Consider the following 26,558-nt stretch of genomic DNA (forward strand, 5'->3'; position numbering starts at 1 on the left):
GTTCCATAGGAAACCATGTTAAATGGACTGTAGTGCAAATCTGCAAAAAGCACTAAAACTGCATAGGTGTGAATCCAGCTTTAAACTGACTTTCTTTAAATATCTTAGAATGCAAGTCATATTCTTAGACAAACCTATGTATCTATAGTCAAAAAAATATAAAAAGGTTCCAGTGTGATTTAGAGGCTAAATCTTTCACACGTAAATTGTAATGTGCAGGCAATGCCTCCAGTCCAACTGGCTTTTTTTCCAGGAAAGTCTGGCCGTGTGTAGCCTCCATCTGACTTTTTTTTTCGGAAGTCCGACAGACCTTAGATAGAGAACCTGTTCTTTCTTTCCGTCGGACTCACAGCAGACTTTTGCACGGTCATAAGTCCAACCATGTGTACAAGGCATAAGGCAGGGGTGTCAAACTCAATTTCATTGTGGGCGGCGTCAGCATTATGATTGCCCTCAAAAGGGCCGGTTGTATCTGTCAGATTAGATGTCCAGCGCATTCCCCTCCCCTTACATTAGATGTCAATCAGAAGTTGAGTCCCCCACTCTCCCTTACATCACAGTGCACCCCCTTTCCTTATGCTGCTACTGGGAAGAAGCTGGATGCATTGCTAGAAAGCAGAAAGTAAGGGTCTGGAGGAGGACCAGAGGAGGGCTGGGGCTCTCCTGCAGCTGCTGGAGAGGTGCGAGGGCCACATGATATGGCCTGGAGGGCCGGATTCGGCCCGCAGGCCTTGAGTTTGACACCTGTGGCATTAAGGATATATTTGCAACATATTTTGTATAATGTGGAGAGGACCACAATAAATCAACATGATTTAACATGACCTCAGCATTCCCTGTAATGTTTTTTTAGGGGTCTCATAAATATTATATGGCAGTCTAACAAGAACAATGTTTTTTCCTAGATTGGGTAATGATGAACGTCTAAACGATATCTTCCCGTGATTCTATCCTTTGTGAACAAATTGGCCAGGTTGGATGACCTTGAACAATCACTATTGTTATCCCTCCCTTTAGAATGTAAGCTCTACGAGCAGGGCCCTCCTGTACCTTATGTAGTGAACTGTACTGCAATTGTGCTGTCCCCCCTATACATTGTAAAGCGCTGCATTAACTGTTGGCGCTATATAAATCGTGTATAATAATAAACCCTAAAATAAACTGACAATGGGGCCATCTGGGTGCTTTTAGCCTTATCCACCTTCATAGCCTACAGAAGGACAGGAGTGCAACCAAGGGGTCTCTGCTTAGGGCAGAGTGTAGCCGAGACACCGATAATAAGAGCATACATCCATGTCCAAACGTTCAGTAATGTCAATGGCCAGCCTAATTTTCCTGTCTTCAATGAAATGATAAACAACTCCCCTGCCACTCCAATAAAAATCTAAGAAAAAAACTTTAAGTGTTACTAAACCCACAACAGTAAAATCAGTCTGTATATGAAGTATAGCATGCTTGGTATACTCACTGTGAAACCAAAGGGGTTCGTATTGCGTAAAAAGGCTGCTTCATCCAGTCTTCTCTGATCCTCCCCTTCCTTCACAGTCCCCAAGCCATCTGCTGATAGAACAGAGCCTTGGGGACACTCTGCACATGCTCAGTTGGATCACTTGGATGTGTATTGCTAGCAATTTTTGTTTTTCGAAGGTGCATGTGATCAGCAAAGGGCAAATCAGTACTGTCCAGAGGGTCAGGGGTCATGCAGCCTCATAGGACAGTGGGGGGAGAATGAAAACTCACCCTACAAGCTTTAACCAGACACTGATAGAAGTCACAAGACTGTTATATACTGCTGACGAGAAATGGTATTTAGCAGTTTCTATTTAGTAAAACTTTTGCATCTCTATGTTCTGTTTACCGTGGGAGACCAGATATAGTGAATGCAGGGTCCTGGGTTTAGTAACACTTGAAAGACAATGCAGGGTATTTTACTCAAACCCATTGTGACCGGTTCTGAATCATTTTTAAATGAAGCTTCAATGTTCATTCCATTCAATTTTATTGTAATTTTTTTCAGATGATTTCCACTTGTTATTACAAAAACCTATCTAAAAACGGACTGAAAAACAGATTATAAAATGTAATGAAAATGGATTAAATTGGGGGTGAAAAACGGAATTTACTCTCTAAAGACTACAATGCAAAGAAAATAAATCAGACACATCAAAAGTGCATTATGCTACAGTTTTAAAAAAAAGAAATGAAACATTGTTTATAACCATGTGCATTAGCACTTATTTCGTTAGTTCATCATTAGTTGCTGTCAATGACCCACAGCAAGGAACCCCCCTTTTTGGACTTTTGATTTTACCTGCATAAGTCATTGACAGCCCAGTCAGGGTAATAAGCACAAGTGTTCTTGTAAGTTGAACTTTTATTCACAAACTCAGGGTTGCCGACAATCAGGAAATTCACAGACCGTTTGCAAAATCCATAATTTTTACATCCGTGAATTTACTGATGGTTGGCAACCCTGGAACTGATGCCAACATCTGAATAATCCAAACAGACAGGATTGCCACTGTTCCGTCAAAGAACTTCAGGCATACCCCGCTTTAAGTACACTCACTTTATGTACACCCGCGAGTGTACGTAAAGTACCTCGCAAGTACAGACATCCCGTGCCGCGCAGCCGCAGTATGGTCTGAAAAAGGCAGAGCTGCCGCCTGGAGTTGTCGCCAGTAAAGAGGCTTCAAGTAAAGAGGCAAGGTTGCCTGCCAGCCAAGCTCACCAGCCAACCCAGAGTTGCCCACCAGCCAGCTCAAAGTTGCCCCGTCAGCCAGCCCAGAGTTACCGAGTCAGCCAGCCCAGAGTTGCCGAGTCAGCCAGCCCAGAGTTGCCCCGTCAGCCAGCTCAGAGTTGCCCCGTCAGCCAGCCCAGAGTTGCCCCGTCAGCCAGCCCAGAGTTGCCCCGTCAGCCAGCCCAGAGTTGCCCCGTCAGCCAGCCCAGAGTTGCCCCGTCAGCCAGCCCAGAGTTGCCCCGTCAGCCAGCCCAGAGTTGCCCCGTCAGCCAGCCCAGAGTTGCCCCGTCAGCCAGCCCAGAGTTGCTCCCTAAACGCAAGTGGCTTACTGTACAGTACAATAAAATTCACTCATTGCCCTCCACTATAGGCCCTGATCCCCCCCCCCCTTACAGCCCCTGATGCCACCTCAGCCCCTGACCCCCCAGAAGCGAAAAAGGTATTGCTTCACTTTAAGTACATTTTCGTTTTACATACATGCGCTGGTTTCATTGTGTACTTAAAAGTGGGGTATGCCTGTACATCAGTATGCGCTACTGAGACGAACGGAAGCAATTATTTGCGTCTTCCTCTCTCCTTGTCGTAATGTTCTCCATACTACCTCCGGATGAGATCCAAAATCTATAAACTCTCTTTAAAGGCTTGAACAGCTGCATATTGCTGTTTTGCAAGTGACAAAATGCCTCTGTGTAAATAATAAAATGTTACAGGGATGCAATGGATAATCCTCTCCATTTTGTACTTTATAAATATGTAAATAAATTGGTATCTGGGGCTGGGATGCAGGATGGTTAAATAATGCTTTGATAAATCTTTCCAAGAGCCTGCCTGGTAAGTAACCACTTACAGTCTATCTACTGTGCCTCGTGAAATCACAAGAAAATATACATTTTAGAAGCGGTTGAAAAAAAAGAAAAAGAAAAATATATACACCACAGGTATATAAATATCACCCATATATTAAGTGAGGGTGTAAAACAAAACAAAGCACACACAAATTATACCAATCACACCAACGTACTGCAACCCAAACGTTAGACAAACCTGCATTTCTCAGGCTTAATACATTCTCCCTTTTCAACAGCATGCCAGTCAGCCATACCCTGTGGAGGCAGCCATGTTACGGGCTGGACTGATATTTCAGTAAATGCAGCATATAAAATTGCAAGAAACTTCAATGAGGTACAAGGTAGAGAGTGCCTCACTACTAAAAGATCCCATCTGAAGGAATCTTGTAAAGTTCATTGAGAACTGATGACATTTTGATTCAGAAAAAAAAATGGCTGCCAGCAATCTGTATGGACGACAGATCCACTTTAAGATCTCTGACCTGTCAACAGCAGAGCAAACCGGCTTACCCTCTTCTCATAGCCTTTGTCCTACCCGGCCCAAATGCCTAGTCTCTTCCTTTTCCCTAAGCATCCATTAGGAAAACATTTATTTATTGTGTCTCAGGATTTGATTGGAAATAAAAAAGCTTACAATTGTAAGCAATCACAGAATGACCTCCTGCCTTTCAGGAACAGAAACAGCTTTTCTGAAGAAGGTCCACCAATGAGTTTCCTTTTTAGACTAAAGGGTGTATCTGGACAAGCACAAGGGAGAAAGCGATACTAAATGAGAAAAGCATTATGGGAATTGTGAACGATTCCAAAAAACGAACATTATATAACTAACAAAGGGCAAGGGAAGCAAAATGTGAAATCAGCATTGATGACCTGTCTGCAAGGAAAGATGAACAAACTGCCTGTTTGCATATTTACAGCAATTTGGCGGAAATGTCCTCTTCTTGATTCCGGCAGCCAGGTGCTCTCTCCCATTACATGGAGACAGGACTAATGGATAATATCCCAGCTCTTTTCCTTAGAGCTTCATTAGGGAGTATAGGCTGGCGGAGGCTGGAAAGGATTCATGACATCATACTCTGCAGGGTAAGAGTCAGCTTCCATCTCTGACAGCAGCTCTAGAGCCTGCTCTTCCTCTTCCGTAGGGTAGTGGCGCAGGAGATTTGCCGCAGTAGCCAAGATGGATGCTCCACCAGCACCAGCCACCAGGTAGAAACTGACAGCAAAGGTGACATAGACTTGGGAACCATGGTACTGCTTGTGCTGCTGCTGAAGGGCAAGTATAAGTTCTGAGGCCCAGTAGCAGAAGCCAATCACTGTAGCACATTGTAAAACTGTGAAAGAAAAGGAAAAAAAAAAGAAAAAAAAACAACACAGGAACATTATTTCTGCAGTTTTCACAACATTTTTTGGGGTTTGACAATTCACAGGAGTCAGCTAGATGATGCACCAAAAGGTGGTAACTAGCATTTATTTAGGGGGGGGGGGGAAGAGAGAGGGGGGGAAGAGAGAGAGAGAGAGAGAGAGAGAGAGAGAGAGAGAGAGAGAGAGAGAGAGAGAGAGAGAGAGAGACTTTTCATGTGCCCTTCAGGGAATACCACACACACAAAAACATCACTTTATTACAAATATAAAAAACACCAATATATTAGAGGAAAACATTAAAGTGGAGGTTCCCCCTAAATAAAATTCTAACAATACATTCAGAAGACTGATTACACTGCGGGTATGCTGTTTTTTTTCCGTACATACCTCGATATCGCCGTTTCATCCCTTGATATCGCCGTTTCATCCCTCGGCTTCCGGGTATGATTCTTGTGGGGCTGGGCGTTCCTAGTTGATTGACGTTCCTCCGACCGACGGATACTTGACGTCAAGACTTTCCAAAAGAAGCCGAACGTCGCTGCGCAGGCGCCATATAGAGCCGACACTACGGCGCCTGCGCAATGACGTTCGGCTTCTGTCGGAAAGTCGTGACGCGCAGTATGCGCCGGTCGGAGGAACGTCAATCAACTAGGTCCAGCAAGAATCATACCCGGAAGCCGAGGGATGAAACGGCGATAACGAGGTATGTACGAAAAGAAAAAAAAAAAACCCCAGCATACCCGCAGTGTAATCAGTCTTCTGAATGTATTGTTAGAATTTTTTTTTAGGGGGAACCTCCATTTTAATGCCACTTTTCCACCAACATGAAACACATTTCACATCAAAAGCTGAAGATATTATAATTCCAACTCTTATGGTTCTAATAAAGCATCATGGATTTACGTATTTCACTAAAAAGTTAGCTTCATCAGGATGCAATGAACTTAGATGTGACTGTGCAAAGCTCATAAAGAAAGATCTTCACATCTACCAGCATGTGTTAACCATAACACAATTCTCTAAAGAGCTTGTGATTATCACAGGCAATATTTCATATGATGTTAGCTGCATATATCAGCAGTCCAGCACAAATGTGAAAGAAAAAGGGGGGACAGATTTGCTATGCCCATAAATCACCTAGGTACACAATTAATTCATTTCTAAAACTGGCCATAAATGCATTCAACATGGTTTGGTTCAGCATGGACCAGCCAAATTTTGATCCATCTATGGCCATTCCTGTTCATGAAAAGTCAATCTAATGATCGACTTCTCATGAATGGCCTTTTTGGAAGATTTCTGTTCAATCGGGGCGGCAGCACTGATCAGTTTATCCTAACAGCAGAGTAGTCCCCACCATCAGAATACAACACAGCAGGATTCCTCTCTCCACTCTTGTGAGGATGAGGGAATGCATTCTGTTTTTAATGATCAACCCTATAGATCAGGCATGTCCAAAGTCCGGCCGGGGGCCAATTGCTCGGCATTAACTCGACTCGCCATGTTTGAAAAATACTGACTATGACCGCAAGAACACCATCCCTACAGTCAAGCACAGAGGTGGAAATATTATGCTTTGGGACCGTTTCTCTGCTAAATGTACAGACTGATTTTGGCACATTTAAGGGGCCAATGGATGGGGCCATGTATTGTAAAGCCTTGGATGAGAACCTTCGTCCCTCAGCCAGAACACGATAGGTCGTGGATGGGTCTTTTAGCATGACAATAACCCAAAACATAGCGCCAGACCCTAATCCTATAGAAAATTTATGGAGGGAGCGGAAACGGAGTTGCCAAACACCAGTCAAAAAATCTTAAAAAGTACCTCCACTTTAGGTGAAAAAAAAACATTCCCCTCTGGATTTTAAGAAACATTGTTGCAGATTCCTACCTTTTGTTATTCTGAAGCAATCCCTGTGTGTTTGTCTTTGTTCATGTACTGAGTGAGTCTAATGGGAGTGGTTTCAGAAATTATCAACCAGCTACTGCAACGCTCTAATGAGTTAAGCTGGGTCTGCATCCCTTTAGACGCAATTTCCTATTGAGAGTATCGCACCAAAAATGGCATTTTGTTGCAGGGGGTGCCTGAAATCTGACTTGGTTTTAATTTTAGTGTGGATTTCTGAGAAAATTAGTAAGCCAATCACACAAACAGGAAATTCAATTTGTGGGTGGTTTTCTGTAAACCATCTGTGTACAAGGTAGTCATATTGCATTGCATACTACAGAAAATTACAGCACTGCAGATTGAAAAATAAGGTCATTTTTAATAACATTCAATTACAATATGAGTTGTGTTTTTTAATTGTATACCATACACAATTTTTATTTACTTATTTTGCTCGTTTTTCCCCCCATAAAAGTGGAGTTACCCTTTAAGGATTTGGAGAAGATCTGTAAAGGCTCGTTCGCACAATAAGAAAATCGTAAATAAAACTTCGTAGGAACGAACGATCTGACGATTTCTGAGCGTTCGTATAGTGCTTTCAACAGCCGATTACGACTTTTCGGATGACAAAAGCTGAAGGTGTAGACTATAAAAATGTTATCGTACGTGAACATAACGTCTGATTTTCACTTAACGTATATACTTGAGTATAAGCAGAGTTTTTTAGGGCCGAAAATACCCCTCTTGGCTTATACTCGAGTCAGTGTACCTTGGGCGTCCATTTTTTAAAACTCGCGGCTTCCTCCTGGTCCCGTCCCGTGATAGGCGTTTGACTCTGTGTTCAGTGTTCCACCTATCACGGACGTTCTTTCTTCCTTGGACTCAGTTTTCCAGCAGACACTGTGTTCAGTGTTCTGCCTATCACAGACCTTCTCTTGTCCGAGGATGAAAGAACATCGGTAATTGGCGGAACACTGAACAAACGCCTATCACGGAACGGGACCAGGAGGAAGCCGCAAGTTTCAAAAAAATGGATCCCAGCAGCACAGCCTTTCAAGAATTTCAGGTACACTGCAATGGGCACAGTGAGGTTGCAATTGGCACAGTGAGTCATGCAAATGGGCATTGTTGACCCTCTTTTCCACTTACAGTAGCTGCTGCATTCTCACCCTAGGCTTATACTCGAGTCAATACGTTTTCCCATTTTTTTTTGTGGTAAAATCAGGTGCCTCGGCTTATACTCGGGTCGGCTTATACTTGAGTATATACGGTAATTAGTACAGTTTTCATCCGAGAAAATTGTAAGAGCAAGACTGAGCATGCTCAGAAACAAAATAATACATACAAAACAATTCAAAACATTACATCACTTCTGACGTATTCTGCCGTACGAAAATGTTCATATATTGCGTAACCTCTTCACTTTTGATATGAGACTAGCATGCAACAAAAAACGGACGAATATTCGTCTGATAATCTGATCATGTGTACGAGGCTTTAAGAAGACTGGACCAAAAATCCCTCCTGAGATGTGTGCAAACCTGGAAACCAACTACAAGAAACATCTTACCTCTGTGATTGCCAATAAGGGTTTCTCCACCAAGTACAAGTCATGTTTTGCTTGGGGATCAAATACTTATTTTACTCACTTCATTTATAAGATTTGTATCGTGTGTTTTTTTTGAGACTCTTGGTTCATATTCTGTCTCTATCATAAATAATTATAGACCCCTAATTTCTTTAAAAGTGGGCAAACTTACAAAATCTGTAGGGGGGCCAAATAGTTATTTTCCCCACTGTATGTAATATATATGTTATTTGTTATTGCAATAAAAAAATAAATAAAACAAAACAATCATACCTGTAAGAATGTGAGCAAAGGCGTAGCGACGTGTGATTTTTAGAGCTGGGTGCTTGGGCCCAAAAACATCAAGCAAGAAGGCCGTCATACTGCAGGCAATGCCCAGGAAACAGAAGCCAGCAATGACACGAAGGAGAAGTATAGTCTGACGGTTCATACAAAACTCTGCAAGTACATGAAATAAATACCTTCATTTACAAAATGATTACCTTTAAAGTATACTAAAACCCTTTTTTGTAAAAAAACAAAAGCAAACATATCATACTTCCTCTGTGCAGTTGGTTTTTTACAGATAGGTCCAGATCCTCCCCTTCTGGGGTCCCTCAGCGGCGCTCCTGGCTCCTCCTCTTCTCGAGTGCCCCATTGGAGAGTCGCTCTCCCTTGGGGCACTTGTGCGGGCGCGCTCCCGAGTCTTGCTGCTGTGTCCATTGACACAGACAGCAGGACTCGGCCCCGCCCCATGGCTTCTGCGTCATTGGATTTGATTGACAGCAGCTGGAAGCAATGGCTGTGCTGCTATCAATCTATCCAATCAGGACCAGAGATACCAGCTGGAGCTGGTGTCCTTGTCCCCGTCTATGGAAAGACCGGGTTCAGATAAGTAAAAGGGGTGTTCTGGGGGGCTGCTGCATCACAGGAGGTTTTTCACCTAAATGCATTCAGGTGAAAAACCTTGAGGGTTTACAACCCCTTTAAAGTGCCTCTGTCACTAGACTGAACTAAAAGAAGGGCTCATGTAAAAGAAGATGGAATGCATTACCAGTTCTGAGTATTTTGGATACTCTGTCCCTCGCTGGGTGCTGTGGGTCCTCTTGCTGGCTGATAGGCTACTATGGGACGCAGTAGAAACATAGCAGCTTCCTTAACCACTTCCCTACCGCCTCATTGTGAAATGACGGCGGCAGGGACCCCTTCTCGATCCGGGTGGACGTCATATGACGTCCTGCGTTCCCGGCGATCTAGGGCGCCCGCGGCGACGCTCGTGACCCGGCGCGGGTGCCCGGCGGCCGCGATTGCCGCCGGGTGCCCGCAATTGTCGGTAATCACGGCAGGAGTGTGGATCTGGGTGTGTAAACACACAGATCCACCTCCTGTCAGCGGTGAGGAGACCAATGTGTGTTCCCAGTACAGAGGAACACACATCGGTCTCCTCCCCTTGAGAGTCCCCTCCCCCCTACAGTTATAACACATCTTAGGACACAAATTAACCCCTTCCTTGCCCCCTAGTGGTTAACCCCTTCCCTGCCAGTCACATTTACACAGTAATCAATGCATATTCATAGCATTAATCGCTGTATAAATGTGAATGGTCCCAAAAACGTGTCAAAAGTGTCCGATGTGTTCGCCGCAATGTCACGGTGACAGTAAAAAAAAAAAAAAAAAAAAAAAAATCGCAAATCGCCGCCAATACTAGTAAAAAAATTAATAAAATAAAAATGCCATAAATCTATCACCTATTTTGTAGACGCTATAACTTTTGCGCAAACCAATCAATATATGATTATTGCGATTTTTTTTTACCAAAAATATGTAGAAGAATACGTATCGGCCTAAACTGAGGAAAAAAATAGTTTTTTTAAAAAAAATTGTGATATTTATTAAATAAAAAAGTAAAAAATATTGTTTTTTTTAAAAATTATCGCTCTTCTTTTGTTTATAGCGCAAAAAATAAAAACCGCAGAGATGATCAAATACCACCAAAAGAAAGCTCTATTTGTGGGAACAAAATGATAAAAAAATTGTTTGGGTACAGTGTAGCACGACCGCGCAATTTTCATTCAAAGTGCGACAGTGCTGAAAGCTGAAAATTGGCTTGGGCAGGAAGGTGCGTAAGTGCCTGGTATGGAAGCGGTTAATAATTGTAACAAAATTTGGACACGGTCTGACCCATCAAAGGGTTACAGGAGTAATGGCTGGGCTTCTTATATTTTTATGGAAATTACGACAAATCTAGGACAGGCTCACCAAGTCTGGGTACACACAGGCCGAATATCAGCCGCTTCAACATTTGGTCAACACATATAGCTGTCTTTTTGACAGAAGCAGGTCTAATAAGTGGCTTTTGTGGAAGGATCATGCTGAAAAACCAGCATACAATCAGCGCTCGCTGGGGGGGGGGCAGTCACACTTTCAGAACACAAAAAGGCACAATGGGGAGATCACAGCACTAACAACATGTGTGTTAGTACAGTGATCTGTCAGTTTTTCTTTTCATTTAGTCTGCTGATTTGAACAAAAAAAACCTTTATGTGTGTTTAACTTGGTTCAAGCAACCTTGCACCGAGGACACCTCCTCCTGAGAAACATCTAAAAGATATTTTGAAAAACAAATGTAAGCATGCTGAGTGAATTGGAATGCATAACATCGTGGGGTTTTCTCAAATTTGACTGCAAAAGTATTCTTAAAAGCGGAGGTCCACACAAAAAGTGAACCTCCGATTTTTGGAACACCCCCGGCCCCCCCCCCCCCCTCCGGTGTCACATATGGCACCTTTCAGAGGGAGGGGGGTGCAGATACCTGTCTAAGGTATTTGCACCCACTTCCAGGAATAGACTCCTGCGTCATGCCCCCCCCCCCCCCCCCCACTATTTTCTGGAAAACACACAGGTCCCAGGAGACAGTGGGCCCAGTGAGGACGCGACTCGCGCATGAGCAGTAGGGAACCGGGCAGTGAAGCCGCAACACTTCACTTCCTGATTCTCTCACCGAGGATGGTGGTGGGGGCAGCCGAGAGACGATCGATTGCTCGGCTTCAGCTGCCGACATCGCGGGCAGGGAACCCTGGACAGGTAAGTGTCCATTTTTTAAAAGTCAGCAGCTGCAGTATTTGTAGCTGCTGGCTTTTAATATTTTTTTTAGGTGGACCTCCGCTTTAAAGAATACCCAAACATAAAAACAAAAACATGATCTATTGCAGCTTGTTAGTCCTTGGGCTTTATTGACGTGTTAAACCTGTGAATAACACACATTCTGTCCCTGGGTGGCTACACTTAATCCTTCTCTGTTTCTATGGAGGGAGCCATGGTTGTCACCCAGGCTGGACTTCCTCTCTTCACCCCCATTACATGAAGAATGGGGACAGGGAGTACTTCATAGAAGGCCGACAACATTGTTTAGGTTTAGCTCACAAGAAGTGACAAGCACCCTGCAATTCTGGCAAGATAAACAGGTATTGTATGTACTTTCTGAAAATGTTCTTAGCTTGAAAAAAAATAAAAATAAAAATACTGCAGCCACAGCAGGACTGGTAAGCTGAAACATATTCAAGTTTTGTTCTTGGGTTTAATTATCCAAGATGCCCATCTTTAGAGCTGAAATGGTCAAACTTTATTCTTCCAGTAAGGATAAATAAATAAATAAATGATAAGCGCTTCAAATACGTGATCTAATTCACCGTAGAGGGTAATACCAGTGATGAGTGCACAAACACAATAAGAGGTTAAATGTGATAAATAACCAATACAATATTTTCAAAATGATCACAAATAATGTGAACCTGAGAAGGTGCAAATGTGCAATGAAATGTCCTTCAATATTAGATGCAAACAACGATTGGTGCAATTAGTGGTTCAAAAAAATGAAAATAAAATATACAAGAAAAAATAAATGGATGATAATGAGATCAGAGTATGATCGACAGTCTATATAGAATGGATCAGATGAAATCAATGCCTAAATCTCTGCTCTCCTCCCTTGAGTGGTAAGTATAAATCCTCATAGGTAATGTAGTTCCCTTACCTGCAGGGTGCTATATATGAGCATATAGTATGGACTCCACGACGTGATGGTCCTGCTCCTACGAGTATGGATGACTCCTCCTGCTCCAGCTGATGGGTCTCTCCAAGCTGCAGGGTACTATATGTAAGTGTATAGTGTGCACTCCACGGCGTGATGGTCCTGCTCCTTCAAGTGTGGATGACTCCTCCTGCTCCAGCTGATGGATCTCTCCAAGCTCCGTGGTCCGGAGTGAGCAGTGAGATGAGGGAGAAAAGAAAAAAGTGCCTCCAATAGTGCAGTAGATTTGGACTCGATCCGGTTTATTAGGTAAAAATTAATTATGCAGGTACATTTTGCAGGGATGGACACATGCAGATGACAAAGTTTTTAAAATTCCCGGGGACGCGGCGTTCTAGGTACCGCCTGACGTCTGGTGGCCTCCGGCTTGTGCGGGTATGTTAGTATTGGTCTGACTCCCTACGGCGTTACGTCACGCACCTCGTGACTTCATCAGGGGACTGATGAAGTCACGAGGTGCGTGACGTAACGCCGTAGGGAGTCAGACCAATACTAACATACCCGCACAAGCCGGAGGCCACCAGACGTCAGGCGGTACCTAGAACGCCGCGTCCCCGGGAATTTTAAAAACTTTGTCATCTGCATGTGTCCATCCCTGCAAAATGTACCTGCATAATTAATTTTTACCTAATAAACCGGATCGAGTCCAAATCTACTGCACTATTGGAGGCACTTTTTTCTTTTCTCCCTCATCTCACTGCTCACTCCGGACCACGGAGCTTGGAGAGATCCATCAGCTGGAGCAGGAGGAGTCATCCACACTTGAAGGAGCAGGACCATCACGCCGTGGAGTGCACACTATACACTTACATATAGTACCCTGCAGCTTGGAGAGACCCATCAGCTGGAGCAGGAGGAGTCATCCATACTCGTAGGAGCAGGACCATCACGTCGTGGAGTCCATACTATATGCTCATATATAGCACCCTGCAGGTAAGGGAACTACATTACCTATGAGGATTTATACTTACCACTCAAGGGAGGAGAGCAGAGATTTAGGCATTGATTTCATCTGATCCATTCTATATAGACTGTCGATCATACTCTGATCTCATTATCATCCATTTATTTTTTCTTGTATATTTTATTTTCATTTTTTTGAACCACTAATTGCACCAATCGTTGTTTGCATCTAATATTGAAGGACATTTCATTGCACATTTGCACCTTCTCAGGTTCACATTATTTGTGATCATTTTGAAAATATTGTATTGGTTATTTATCACATTTAACCTCTTATTGTGTTTGTGCACTCATCACTGGTATTACCCTCTACGGTGAATTAGATCACGTATTTGAAGCGCTTATCATTTATTTATTTATTTATCCTTATTCTGTGTTATGTGAACACTCTCAGATACAGCGGCCTCAGATTTATTTCACACATCTTATCATCACCACTATATTATCACATTCGTTTACTCACAGTAGCGCACTGAATTTTTCACCAATTATCCATTTATTCTTCCAGTGCTGCTTTCGGTGTACATGTATATATCTACTTTAATCAAACCTTTGAAAATCTAAGTAAAACACCAATGTAAACATAAGTCATTTATTCATTTAAAGAGATCCCACAACTTACTTGAAAGTAGTTCCGGATCTTCTGGTCCTAGCACATCGGCAACCCCCAACTCCTGACGTTTGCAGGACCCTCCATGGATATGTAGCCAGGCAGGTTCTGCCAGAGCAGTGCACAGGGCAGTAATAGACAAAGCGCCGGGCAAAGCTGATGCCAGGCTTCTCTCTGGCTGCTTGGGAAGGGCATGGGTTCCGTGGCCCCTTCTCCTGGGCATAGAAGAACCTCCGGACCCGCCGGGAGCAAACATCTCAAGTGCTGAGAAGAGCTTTTACTCTGCAAAACAGGAAACACAAACATAAATGTCAGAATCTGGTCGATGATAAACAGGTATCTGTACATAAAGCTACAATGATGTCCACATGAATGACCTGCAGCAAAGGGAAAAAGCAGATAAATAAATACAAATCAACTTTACAGCTAATTTTTTATTGACCGAAGCAAACACACTACCTCTTGACAGAAAAAACTATTTTAGATGATCTATATATTTGGTGGGATGCAATTTATCAAGGGCCTATGAAGGTACCAAAAATTTAACGTATTCTCAACATCAAACACCACAATTCATTCACCTGCTGTACACAACCATGTGAAATATCTTATGTTCCCTTTAGGGCCCATTCACACCAGTTGTGTAGGGACTGGAAAAAGTGCAATGCACTAGAATTAGCACACCGGCATTGTACCTTCCAACACACATCAGTAGCCAGTCATATATATATATTAGTGCTGTCAAGTGATTAAAATTTTTAATCGCGATTAATCGCATTAATGTCATAGTTAACTCACGATTAATCGCGCCAAAATTTTTTTTTTTGTTTTCTTATTTATTTTTTAATAATATTAAATTGTGTTTTTTTAATTTTTTTACATTTTGATCACTTTTATTGCTGTCACAAGGAATGTAAAACATCCCTTGTGACAGCAATAGGTGGTGACAGGTACTCTTTATGGAGGGATCGGGGGTCTAAAAGACCTCCGAGCCCTCCTTTGCACTTCAAAGTATTCAGATCGCCAAAACGGCGATTCTGAATACTGTGTACTTTTTTAAATCAGGCGCCATTGGCAGCCGAGAAACCCGGAAGTGACGTCATGACGTCGCTTCCGTGGTTTCAATGCGGAGACTGAATCAAAGCCGCTTACGGCTTAGTGTCAGTCTCCGCCTGGACACAGAAGGCGCCGGATGGAGGATCGGGTCTCCCGGTGGGACGGGAGGCCCGGTCAGAGCGGCGAAAGGCGGCGGGAGGGGGGGGGATGTCCCCTCCCGCTCCTCCGGCATAACAACCGAGCGGCTTTTAGCCGTATCGGTTGTTATGTTTGGATAGCCGATCGCCCGCTCTAAACAACGGTACCGGGATGATGCCTGCGGCTGCAGGCATCATCCCGGTATAACCCCCGAACGCCGCCTCGTTAATCGCGCGATAAAAAAATTGACGGCGTTAACGCCGTTAATAGCGCGTTTAACTGACAGCACTAATATATATATATATATATATATATATATATATATATATATATATATATATATATATATATATATATATATATATATATATATATATATATATATATACACACACACACACACATATACATACACACACACACACAAATAAAACAACACTTTGAAAACACATCAGATCTTAATGGGGAAAAATATCATGCTGGATATCTATACTGATATGGACTGGGTGATGTGTTAGGAATGACAGGATACCACAATGTTTGATAGAACCTACAGAGGGCTGAATTCAAAGACACCCCGAAAATCAAAGTGAAAAAATTATGCAGCAGGCTTGTCCATTTTGCTGAAATTTCATTGCAACTCAGAATAGTCCTCAGTAGTTTGTATGGCCCCCAAGTGCTTGTATGCATGCCTGACAACATCAGGGCATGCTCCTAATGAGACGACGGATGGTGTCCTGGGGCATTTCCTCCTAGATCTGGACCAGCGCATCACTGAGCCCCCTACAGTTAGAACAGAATTATGTGCAACCTGGTGGTATTGGGTGGACCGAAAAAAATGTCTCAGAGAGTTCTATTGGATTTAGGTCAGGTGAGCGTGGGGGCCATTCAATGGTATCAATTTCTACATCCTCCAGTAGCTGGCTGCATGCTCTCGCCACATGAGGCCGGGCATTGTCATGCACCAGGAGGAACCCAAGACCCACTGCACCAGCGTAGGGTCTGACAATGGGCCCAAGGATTTCATCCCCATACCTAATGGCAGTCAGGGTGCCATTGTCTAACCTGTAAAGGTCTGTGGCTCCCTCCATGGAAATGCCTCCCCAGACCATCACTGACCCACCACCAAACTGGCCATGCTGAACGATGTTACAGGCAGCACAACATTCTCCATGGCTTCTCCAGACCCTTTCACGTCTGTCACATATGCTCAGGGTGAACCTGCTCTCATCTGTGAAAAAGCACAGAGCACCAGTGGTGGGCCTGCCAATTCTGGTGTTCAATGGCAAATGCCAGTCGAGCTCCATGTGGGTGCCAGGCAGTGAGGACAGAGCACACTAGTGGATGTCAGGACCTCAGGCCACCCTCATGAAGTGTGTTTCTGATTGTTTGGTCACAGACATTCACACCAGTGGCCTGCTGGAGGTCATTTTGTAGGGCTCTGGCAGTGCTCATCCTGTTCCTCCTTGCTGATGGGTTAAAGACCTTCTACAGCTCTGTCCAGCTCTCCTAGAGTAACGGCATGTCTCCTGGAATCTCCTCCATGCTCTTGAGACTGTGCTGGGAGACACGGCAAACCTTCCGGCAATGACATGTATTGATGTGCCATCCTGGAGGAGTTGGACTGCCTGTGCAACCTTTATATGGTCCAAGTATCGCCTTGTGCTACCAGTAGTGACACTGACCCTAGCGAAATGCAAAACTAGTGAAAAACAGCCAGTATTTTCAGTTTTTTTTTTTTTTTTAATTCAACCATCTGTAGGTTGACAGATTTAATTTCCATCAAACCATGTGGCAGCCTTTGGTTCCGAACAAATTGCCCAATCCATCGAGATATAATGTGTTTTAAAAGTGTTCCTTTAATTTTTTTTTTTTCTTCGCCCAAAAGTTTTGATTACCTGTTTTTGTGCCTGCTTCCCGATTCTCTTACCGAAGATGGCCAAGGCAGCACCCGAGAGCCGAGGGACAGATCAGCTTCTGGTGCCGACATCGCGGGCGCCCAGGACAGGTAAGTGTCCATATATTAAAAGTCAGCAGCTGCAGTATTTGTAGCTGCTGACTTTCAATATTTTTTTTTTCGGCGGAACTCTGCTGCTTTCACACTGGAGCAGACAGGCATTGACGGTAGAACGCCGCTAGTTTTAGTGGCGCTTTACCATCATTTTAGCGGCGATATTCTGCTGCTAGCGGGGCGCCTTTAACCCAAAAGTGGAACTTCCTCTTAAATGCATCCTTGTAGCACCGCTGCAGAAGTGCTTTGCATGCGCTTCGGCAGCAGTGCCCATTAATTTCAATGGGCAGGAGTGGCGGAGTGGCGGAGGAGCGGTATACACCGCTCCAAAGATGCTACTTGCAGAACTTCTTTTTAACGTCCTGCCAGCGCACCGCCTCTGTGTAAAAGCCCTCGGCATTCACACTCTGAGACTGCAGGGGAGCCGTTTTGCAGGCACTTTACAGGTTCTACTTTTAGCCCAAAAGCGATTAAAAAACACACCAGTGTGAAAGGGGTCTAACTGTTCGATTTTATGAGATGAAGGGGAAAAAAATAAAAAAATAAAAATCGGCCTAACATATCGGCCCAAAAAAAATAAAAAATAAAAAAATCGGCATCATATATCGGCCATTGGTCGCCGCAGTTTCTAAATATCGGCATCGGCCAGAGAAAAGCCCATATCGGTCTACCTCTAGTGTGAAAGCACTCATTGCAGAGAATGGGAGGCAGTTTTCAAGCGCTTTACATGCGCTATTTCTAGTGCTAAAATGCCTGAAAACTGCCGCAGTGTGAAAGGGGCCTTAAAGCAGCTTTCCACCCAAAAGTGGAACTTCCGCTTTAAGCACTCCTCGCCCCCTGACATGCCACATTTAGCATTTCATTTTTTGGAGGAGGGTTTTTTTTTTGTGTCCTCTTTTTAGTGGAACTTCCTGTCCCACTTCCTCCTTCCAGGTCCTCTGCAACCAAGGCGACCGACTCCTCCTCTCACCCTAGGCGGTTCCTCCCTGCCAGCAATCTTCTGGGACACAACACAGGTCCCAGAATATCGCTGGCCAATGGCAGAGCGCAGCGTGACTCGCACATGCGCAGTGCTCACTCGGCCGTGAAGCCTTAAGCCAGGGATCCTCAAACTACGGCCCTCCAGCTGTTGCGGAACTACACATCCCATGAGGCATTGTAAAACTCTGACATTCACAGACATGACTAAGCATGATGGGAATTGTAGTTCCTGAACAACTAGAGGGTCATAGTTTGAAGACCCATGCCTTAAGCGGTCATGGCCGGGTGGCCACGGTAGATATGATGGTGCCAAGGAGAGGAGGGGGAGAGGAGCTGGTCGCATCGCTGGACCATGTGACAGGTAAGTGTTGGCTTATTTACCACTTCCCTACCGGCGCATTGTAAAATGACGCCGGCAGGGACCCTCTCTCGATCCGGGTGGACCTCATATGACGTCCTGTGTTCCCGGCGATCTAGGGCCCGTGGCAGCGCTCGTGACCTGGCCGCCGGGCGCCCGCAATCACGGCAGGATCATGGATCTGTGTGTGTAAACACACAGATCCACCTCCTGTCAGCGGTGAGGAGACCAATGTGTGTTCCCAGTACAGAGGAACACACATCGGTCTCCTCCCCTTGTGAGTCCCCTACCCCCTACAGTTAGAACATGCCTTAGGGAACATATTAACCCCTTCAGCGCCCCCTAGTGGTTAACCCCTTCCCTGCCAGTCACATTTACACAGTAATCAATGCATATTTATAGCACTAATCGCTGTATAAATGTGAATGGTCCCAAAAACGTGTCAAAAGTGTCCAATGTGTTTGCCGCAATGTCACGGTCACAGTAAAAAAAAAAAAAAAAAAAAAAAAAAAAAAAAAAAAAAAAAAAAAAAAAAAAAAAAAAATCACAAATCGCCGCCAATACTAGTAAAAAAAAATATTAAATAAAAATGCCATAAATATATCACCTATTTTGTAGACGCTATAACTTTTGCGCAAACCAATCAATATACGGTTATTGCGATTTTTTTTACCAAAAATATGTAGAAGAATACGTATCGGCCTAAACTGAGGAAATTTTTTTTTCTTTTTAAATTGTAATATTTATTAAATAAAAAACTAAAAAATATTGTGTTTAAAAAAAAATAAAAAAAGAAAAAAAAAAAATCGCTCTTCTTTTGTTTATAGCGCAAAAAATTAAAACCGCAGAGATGATCAAATACCACCAAACGAAAGCTCTATTTGTGGGGGGGGGAAAACAAAGATTTCGTTTGGGTACAGTGTTGTATGACCACGCAATTGTCATTCAAAGTGCAACAGCGCTGAAAACTAAAAATTGGTCTGGGCAGGAAGGGGGTGAAAATGCCCTGTATGGAAGGGGTTAAAAGTCAGCAGCTATGCTTTTTGTAGCTGCTGACTTTTAATAAACTAATAAACAGGTGGAACTCCCCTTTAAAAAGACTAAACCGTTTTTCTGACACTTGTTGGTTTCAAGTTAAAATTATTATTTTTTTGCAGCTGCAGGCATCATTCAGATTTAGCACTCAAAGTTCAGGACGCCATATGACATCTACCTAGGGGGAAATGGTTAATCCTCTGCCCTTAGACATAACAAGCAAGGGTGGATTTTTCTATTTTCACTGAGTTAGGGTTTAAGGGATTTAACAGTTCACACCAGATGCAGTCCAGTTTTTTTCTGCTTTAGACCACATCCATATGCACAAAAAAAAAGAAAAAAGGGAAAAAAAGAAAAACAAAAAAAAAAAAGCATTGAAAATGCATAAAAAACAGACCAGAAACGCATCAGGATGCATCCAGACTGCATTTCTGTGGTGTACACCGGCCCCAAAGGAAACCTTTTGAGAATATAAATGCTTTAGTTGCTGGCCTCTCCTTCTGCACATGCTAGTTGCCTGGCCATCATTTGATCACCTTCTTGCTTTTGATAGATCAATGACTTATGTCAGCATAACAACCAATCAACTAGTATGGCAGCCTCCAAGTTTTCTTTGATAAAGAAATTTCAAGATGCCATATACTAGTAGAGTAACTTGAGCGTCATGCTGGAATTTTTGGAACTATGCATGTAAATGTATTATTTGATCAAAAAATTACGCTGGAAAACATTTGTGGTGGTGAGTGAAATTTAATTGTATCTGCCTGAGTCACCAGACCAGTATTTTCACCATGCAGTTATTCCATATAAAAATGCTGGCATGACGTATGACATCTAACCAGAAAAACCACATCAACAAAAATAGTCCATATCATCAGGATAAACACTGGTGTGTCTATATAACTGAATGTATAGAAAACATACAACCATCAAAACACCTACTACATACAGCGATGAATTATAAAGATATTCCCTAAACTTCTTTACCGGTTTTCTAACAGAGCAATAAAAAAAAAAATATGAAAACTCACAAAAACTTTAAATTAAATAAATTCCTTAACAATAGATATAAATCCACTTCTGTACACCACATGACTTTACAAACCCAGATATAACCTAGTTAAAGTATCAGTGACCTCATCACTGTGCTGTACATAGTCTGTGCAAAGAGCAGAGCTGTGGGAGGGGTCCAGCAGGCCCCACCTACTACAGGCTGCCTGCAGTCCTCTTTTTAAGGGGGCGGAGACAAGACCAGTCACCCTGCACAAGAAGAAGGCAGCAGTGACCGGTCTTTATTACAGAAAGCTCGTGCACAGAGGTAAAGCTTCACACTGGGATTACTGCACAGATCTGGAATATACACACACACACAGCATACCAGGATTAAAATAACACAATTCAAAAAAGTTATAAATTAATTTGTATTTTAAATGAGTGAAATAAGTATTTGACCCCTTCACAAAACATGACTTGGTACTTGGTGGCAAAACCCTTGTTGGCAATCAGAGGTCAGACATTTCTTGTAGTTGGCCACCAGGTTTGCACAGATCTCAGGAGGGATTTTGTCCCACTCCACTTTGCTGATCCTCTCCAAGTCATTAGGGTTTTGAGGCTGACAGTTGGTAACTCGAACCGTCAGCTCCCTCCACATATTTTCTATGGGATTAAGGTCTGGAGACTGGCTAGGCCACTCCAGGACCTTAATGTGCTTCTTCTTTAGCCACTCCTATTGTTTTGGCTGTGTGTTTTGGGTCATTGTCATGTTGGAATAGCAATCCATGACCCATTTTCAATGCCCTGGGAAGAAGGTTCTCACCCAAGATTTGACAATACATGGCCCTGTCCATCGTCCCTTTGATGCAATGAAGTTGTCCTGTCCCCTTGGCATAAAAACACCCACAGAAGCATAATGTTTCCTCCTTCATGTCTGACGCTGGGGATGGTGTTCTTGGGGTCATAGGCAGCATTCCTCCTCCAAACATAGCAAGTTGAGTTAATGCAAAAGAGCTTGCTTTTGGTCTCATCTGACAACAACACTTTCACTCAGATATTCATTAGCAAACTTCAGACGGGTCTGTACATGTGCTTTCTTGAGCAGGGGGACCTTGCGGGCGCTGCAGGATTTAAGTCCTTCACAGTGTAGTGTGTTACCAATTGTTTTCTTGGTGACTATGGTCCCAGCTGCCTTGAGATCATTGACAAGATTCTCTTGTGTAGTTCTGGGCTCATTCCTCACCGTTCTCATGGTCATTGAAACTCCACCAGGTGAGATGTTGTATGGAGCCCCAGACTGAGAAAGATCGACTGTTATTTTGTGTTTCTTCCATTTGCAAATAATCCCACCGACTGTTACCCTCTCACAAAGCTGCTTGGCAATGCTCTTGAAGTCCATTCCAGCCTTGTTTAGGTCTACAATCTTATCCCTGACATACTTGATCAGCTCCTTGATCTTGGCCATGGTGGAGAGATTGGAATAGGTTTGATTGCTTCAGTGGAGAGGTAAAAAGTTGAGATCAGGAGCACTCCGTTTAAGGCCCCTTTCACACTGGCTTTACAGATGGAGACTCTGTTTTCCATCTGTCTGGAGGCTCGGATGGAAAAGGACTTGTAGTCCATTTTCATCCGATCTCCCCATAGAGAGCGAGGCTCTGACAGATCGTTCTCCGAACAGTAAGCAGAGACGGAACTGTCCTCCTCTTGCTCAGCGAAGATCAATGGATCGATCCCACGCTGAGCAAAGTAGAGAGCGTCAGGTGGACCGCCTGTGTGAAAGAGCCCTAGGAGAGTGCACCTAATCTCAGCTCGTTAATCATACTTTCACTTTTTAATACTTTGTTGCAAATTCTTTGCAGTCAATTACAGCCTGAAGTCTGGAACGCACAGACATCACCAGACGCTGGGTTTCATCCCTGGTGATGCTCTGCCAGGCCTCTACTGCAACGGTCTAAAGTTCCTGCTTGTTCTTGGGGCATTTTCCCTTCAGTTTTGTCTTCAGCAAGTGAAATGCATGCTAAATCGGATTCAGGTCAGGTGATTGACTTGGCTATTACATAACATTCCACTTCTTTCCCTTAAACTCTTTGGTTGCTTTCGTAGTATGCTTTGGGTTATTGTCCATCTGCACTGTGAAGCGCCGTCCAATGAGTTCAGAAGCATTTGGCTGAATATGAGCAGATAATAATATTGCCCGAAACACTTCAGAATTCATCCTGCTGCTTTTGTCAGCAGTCACATCATCAATAAATACAAGAGAACCATTTCCATTGGCAGCCATACATGCCCCCGCCATGACACTACCACCACCATGCTTCACTGATGAGGTGGTATGCTTTGGATCATGAGCAATTCCTTTCCTTCTCCATTCTCTTCCCATCACTCTGGTACACGTTGATCATGGTCTCATCTGTCCATAGAATGTTGTTACAGAACTGTGAAGGCTTTTAGTTTTTAGATGTTTGGCAAACTCTAATCTGGCCTTCCTGTTTTTGAGGCTCACCAATGGTTTACATCTTGTGGTGAACCCTCTGTATTCACTCTGGTGAAGTCATCTCTTGATTGTTGACTTTGACACACATACACCTACCTCCTGGAGAGTGTTCTTGATCTGGCCAACTGTTGTGAAGGGTGTTTTCTTCACCAGGGAAAGAATTCTTGTTTTCTGTAGTCTTCCGAGTCTTTTGGTGTTGCTGAGCTCACCGGTGCTTTTTCTTTTTAAGGATGTATCAAACAGTCGATTTGGCCACACCTAATGTTTTTGCTATCTCTCTGATGGGTTTGTTTGTTTTTTTCAGCCCAATGATGGCTTGCTTCACTGATAGTGACAGATCTTTGGATCTCATAGAGAGTTGACAGCAACAGATTCCAAATGCAAATAGCACACTTGAAATGAACTCTGGACCTTTAATCTGCTCATTGTAAATGGGATAATGAGGGAATAACACACACCTGGCCATGGAACAGCTGAGCAGCCAATTGTCCCATTACTTTTGGTCCATTAAAAAGTGGGAGGCCCATATACAAACTGTTGTAATTCCTACACCGTTTACCTGATTTGGATGTAAATACCCTCAAATCAAAGCTGAAAGTCTGCAGCTAAAGCACATCTTGTTCTCTTCATTTCAAATCCATTGTGGTGTATAAAGCCAAAAAGATTAGGAATTGTGTCGATGTCCCAATATTTATGGACCTGACTGTAGCAAATCACTGCTTATTAAATTCCCAGAAAAAGAAAAGACTGCCTGTGTCAATCACGTAAACAATGGAATGTTTTGCAATGTGCACTTTGACCGACAGGGAGGAGTCCTGAGCAAATAATAAACACAAGGATGAACCACAATGGAACGTGCTGGCTGCGAAATGTCCAGGAAACGCTAAAAGAAAAGCAAACTTAATACAAGAAGGGGCTACAATGGTTCATGCACACGGCTATTTACAGGCGTTGTATGCGCCAAGTGTACATATCCGGGTGCATTGCCATGCCTGGGGATCCGCGCATACAAGGTACAGTGTTGCCATACAAGTAGATGACGATACGCAGACATGTTCTGGTAAATGCTGAGGTTTATTTTCATGAACGCATGTATGCCGGATGTCATTTGTGATAGCAATAGGTCTGTGGAGCCATTCACACAGGTGTGTAAACATGTGCTGCATCCAGATCCGCTATCACAGAACCCACAAATCTGCGCTTTACACACATACGCACATAAACACATGAATATGCATTTGTAAGCACGGAAATAACTCGAAAGGTCTAAAAACAAAATTACAGCTGCCGGTCAACAATTATGTCTTCATACCGCAAATCAGGACTTGACAAAAGCCAGGCGCCAGGCCGCCATGGTGTCTGGAAATTGCATCCTGGCGCCTGGGCTACACCGCAGCAGCGGTCTGGATTTCCCCCATGTGTCCCGCCCGTGGGTGCACAGACCAAGATTGGGCTGGCTGGTAATTGAGGCTGTGGCTTTGAGGCCTGCTGGAGCGGGCTACGCATGCTTATGTGCGCACCGGTGTCCATCCCTGGTTGGCAGGGCTGTGATGAGCGTGGCGGAGGGCTTTAATGCTTGTCATCACTGCCTGCCCACCTCTGACATCTTCTCAGTTTGACAGCTCGGGATTGTTTGGCTTGATTTATTGTCCTCTCATTATGGCCAGTGAGTGCCACCTCATCAGTGCAGCCTATTAGTTGCAGCACATCAGTGCAGCCCATCAGTGCCACCTCTTCAGTGCAGCCAATCAGTGCCACCTCTTCAGTGCAGCCAATCAGTGCCACCTCTTCAGTGCAGCCAATCAGTGCCACCTCTTCAGTGCAGCCAATCAGTGCCACCTCTTCAGTGCAGCCAATCAGTGCCACCTCTTCAGTGCAGCCAATCAGTGCCACCTCTTCAGTGCAGCCAATCAGTGCCACCTCTTCAGTGCAGCCAATCAGTGCCACCTCTTCAGTGCAGCCAATCAGTGCCACCTCTTCAGTGCAGCCAATCAGTGCCACCTCTTCAGTGCAGCCAATCAGTGCCACCTCTTCAGTGCAGCCAATCAGTGCCACCTCTTCAGTGCAGCCAATCAGTGCCACCTCTTCAGTGAAGCCAATCAGTGCCATCTCCTCAGTGAAGCCAATCAGTGCCACCTCCTCAGTGAAGCCAATCAGTGCCACCTCTTCAGTGCAGCCAATCAGTGCCACCTCCTCAGTGAAGCCAGTCAGTGCCACCTCTTCAGTGCAGCCAGTCAGTGCCATCTCTATAGTGCAGTCCGTCAGTGCCACCTCACAAGTGCAGCCCATCAGTGCAGTCTATTAGTGCCCATCAGTGAAGCCTATTAATGCCCATCAGTGCCACCTTATCAGTTCAGCCTATTAGCGCCCATCAGTGCCACCGCAATGCAGCCTATTAGTGCCCATCAGTGCCACCTCAATGCAGCCTATTAGTGCCCATCAGTTGCACCTCATCAATGCAGCCTATTAATGCCCATCGGTGCCACCTCACAAGTGCAGCTTATCCGTGCCCATCAGTGACACCTCATCAGTGCACATCAGTGAATGAGAAAATTACTTATTTGCAAAACGCTATAACAAACTAGCCGTCTTCATTTTTCGTTGTCGTTTTTCGCTCTGCGCCATGTGTGAGCACTTCCTATTGCCCGACCCCCCGGACATGCAGTTCTGGGCATCGGATTTAAAAAGCTGGCTCCTAACTTTTTTAGCTGGCGCCTAGATTCAAAGCAAATTTGTCAAGCCCTGGCGCAAATACATAAAAAAATAAATAAAAATCCTTTAATTATAATGGTGGTGAAATGAATGCAGAGTTCAGGCAGGATGTGTGATGTAGTCAGGTAGGAGCTCTTCCTGTATACAGATCACCATGGTGGAGGCTCCTGGGTTTGGAATCTGATTAGCACTGCTGGGTGAGGTCCTGAACACTCCTATCCTTCTAAATAAAAACAATAGGGCAGGGCTGACACCCCCAGCATGGTATGTCCCCATATGGAACCATACACTGACCGTTCCTATAGAGAGCAGACAGGACTGGAGTACATACAGGCACACATCCCGGGCAGCTCTATAATAATCCTCCCCCAACACAGAAAACACCCCATTATCTCCCCTCAGATACCAGGCCGCCATGGCCCCCTCCCCCCCAGTCTCACTCACCGAGGGCCCCGGTGCTCTTCTCCCCGTTTGTAATCTCCGTACAGCTGACTTCCGCCTCCTCCCCGCGTCATCACCGCCCCACACCGAAACCGGCATCCCGTTACTAGAGCGAAGGCTGAGCTAGCCTCCAAACCCACACTCAGGCCTATGTGATGTCTCCGGAGTGGAGACCATTTTTCAGAGGTCCATCAAAGAGCCCTGTAATATTTTGTCTCATCAAAAATGGCCGACTCAAGGGATATTTATCGCCTGCATTCTCCGGCCTCTA

The 26,558-nt window shown here is 44.1% G+C and overlaps 1 protein-coding gene across 1 annotated transcript; it reads right to left on the minus strand.

The window, feature by feature from the left end:
* Positions 1-3,644: 3,644 nt before the first annotated feature.
* Positions 3,645-26,401, minus strand: TMEM127 (transmembrane protein 127). The gene is made up of 4 exons (XM_040345931.1): positions 26,291-26,401; positions 14,081-14,350; positions 8,700-8,864; positions 3,645-4,919 (listed from the first exon to the last, which is right to left on the minus strand). Exons 2-4 carry the CDS (start codon positions 14,322-14,324, stop codon positions 4,615-4,617), a joined length of 714 nt encoding a protein of 237 aa, XP_040201865.1. The 5' UTR covers positions 14,325-14,350; positions 26,291-26,401; the 3' UTR covers positions 3,645-4,614.
* Between the last annotated feature and the right edge of the window lie 157 nt (positions 26,402-26,558).

The sequence above is a fragment of the Rana temporaria genome, chromosome 3, assembly GCF_905171775.1.
Source record: "Rana temporaria chromosome 3, aRanTem1.1, whole genome shotgun sequence".
In the NCBI taxonomy this organism is placed as follows: domain Eukaryota; kingdom Metazoa; phylum Chordata; class Amphibia; order Anura; family Ranidae; genus Rana; species Rana temporaria.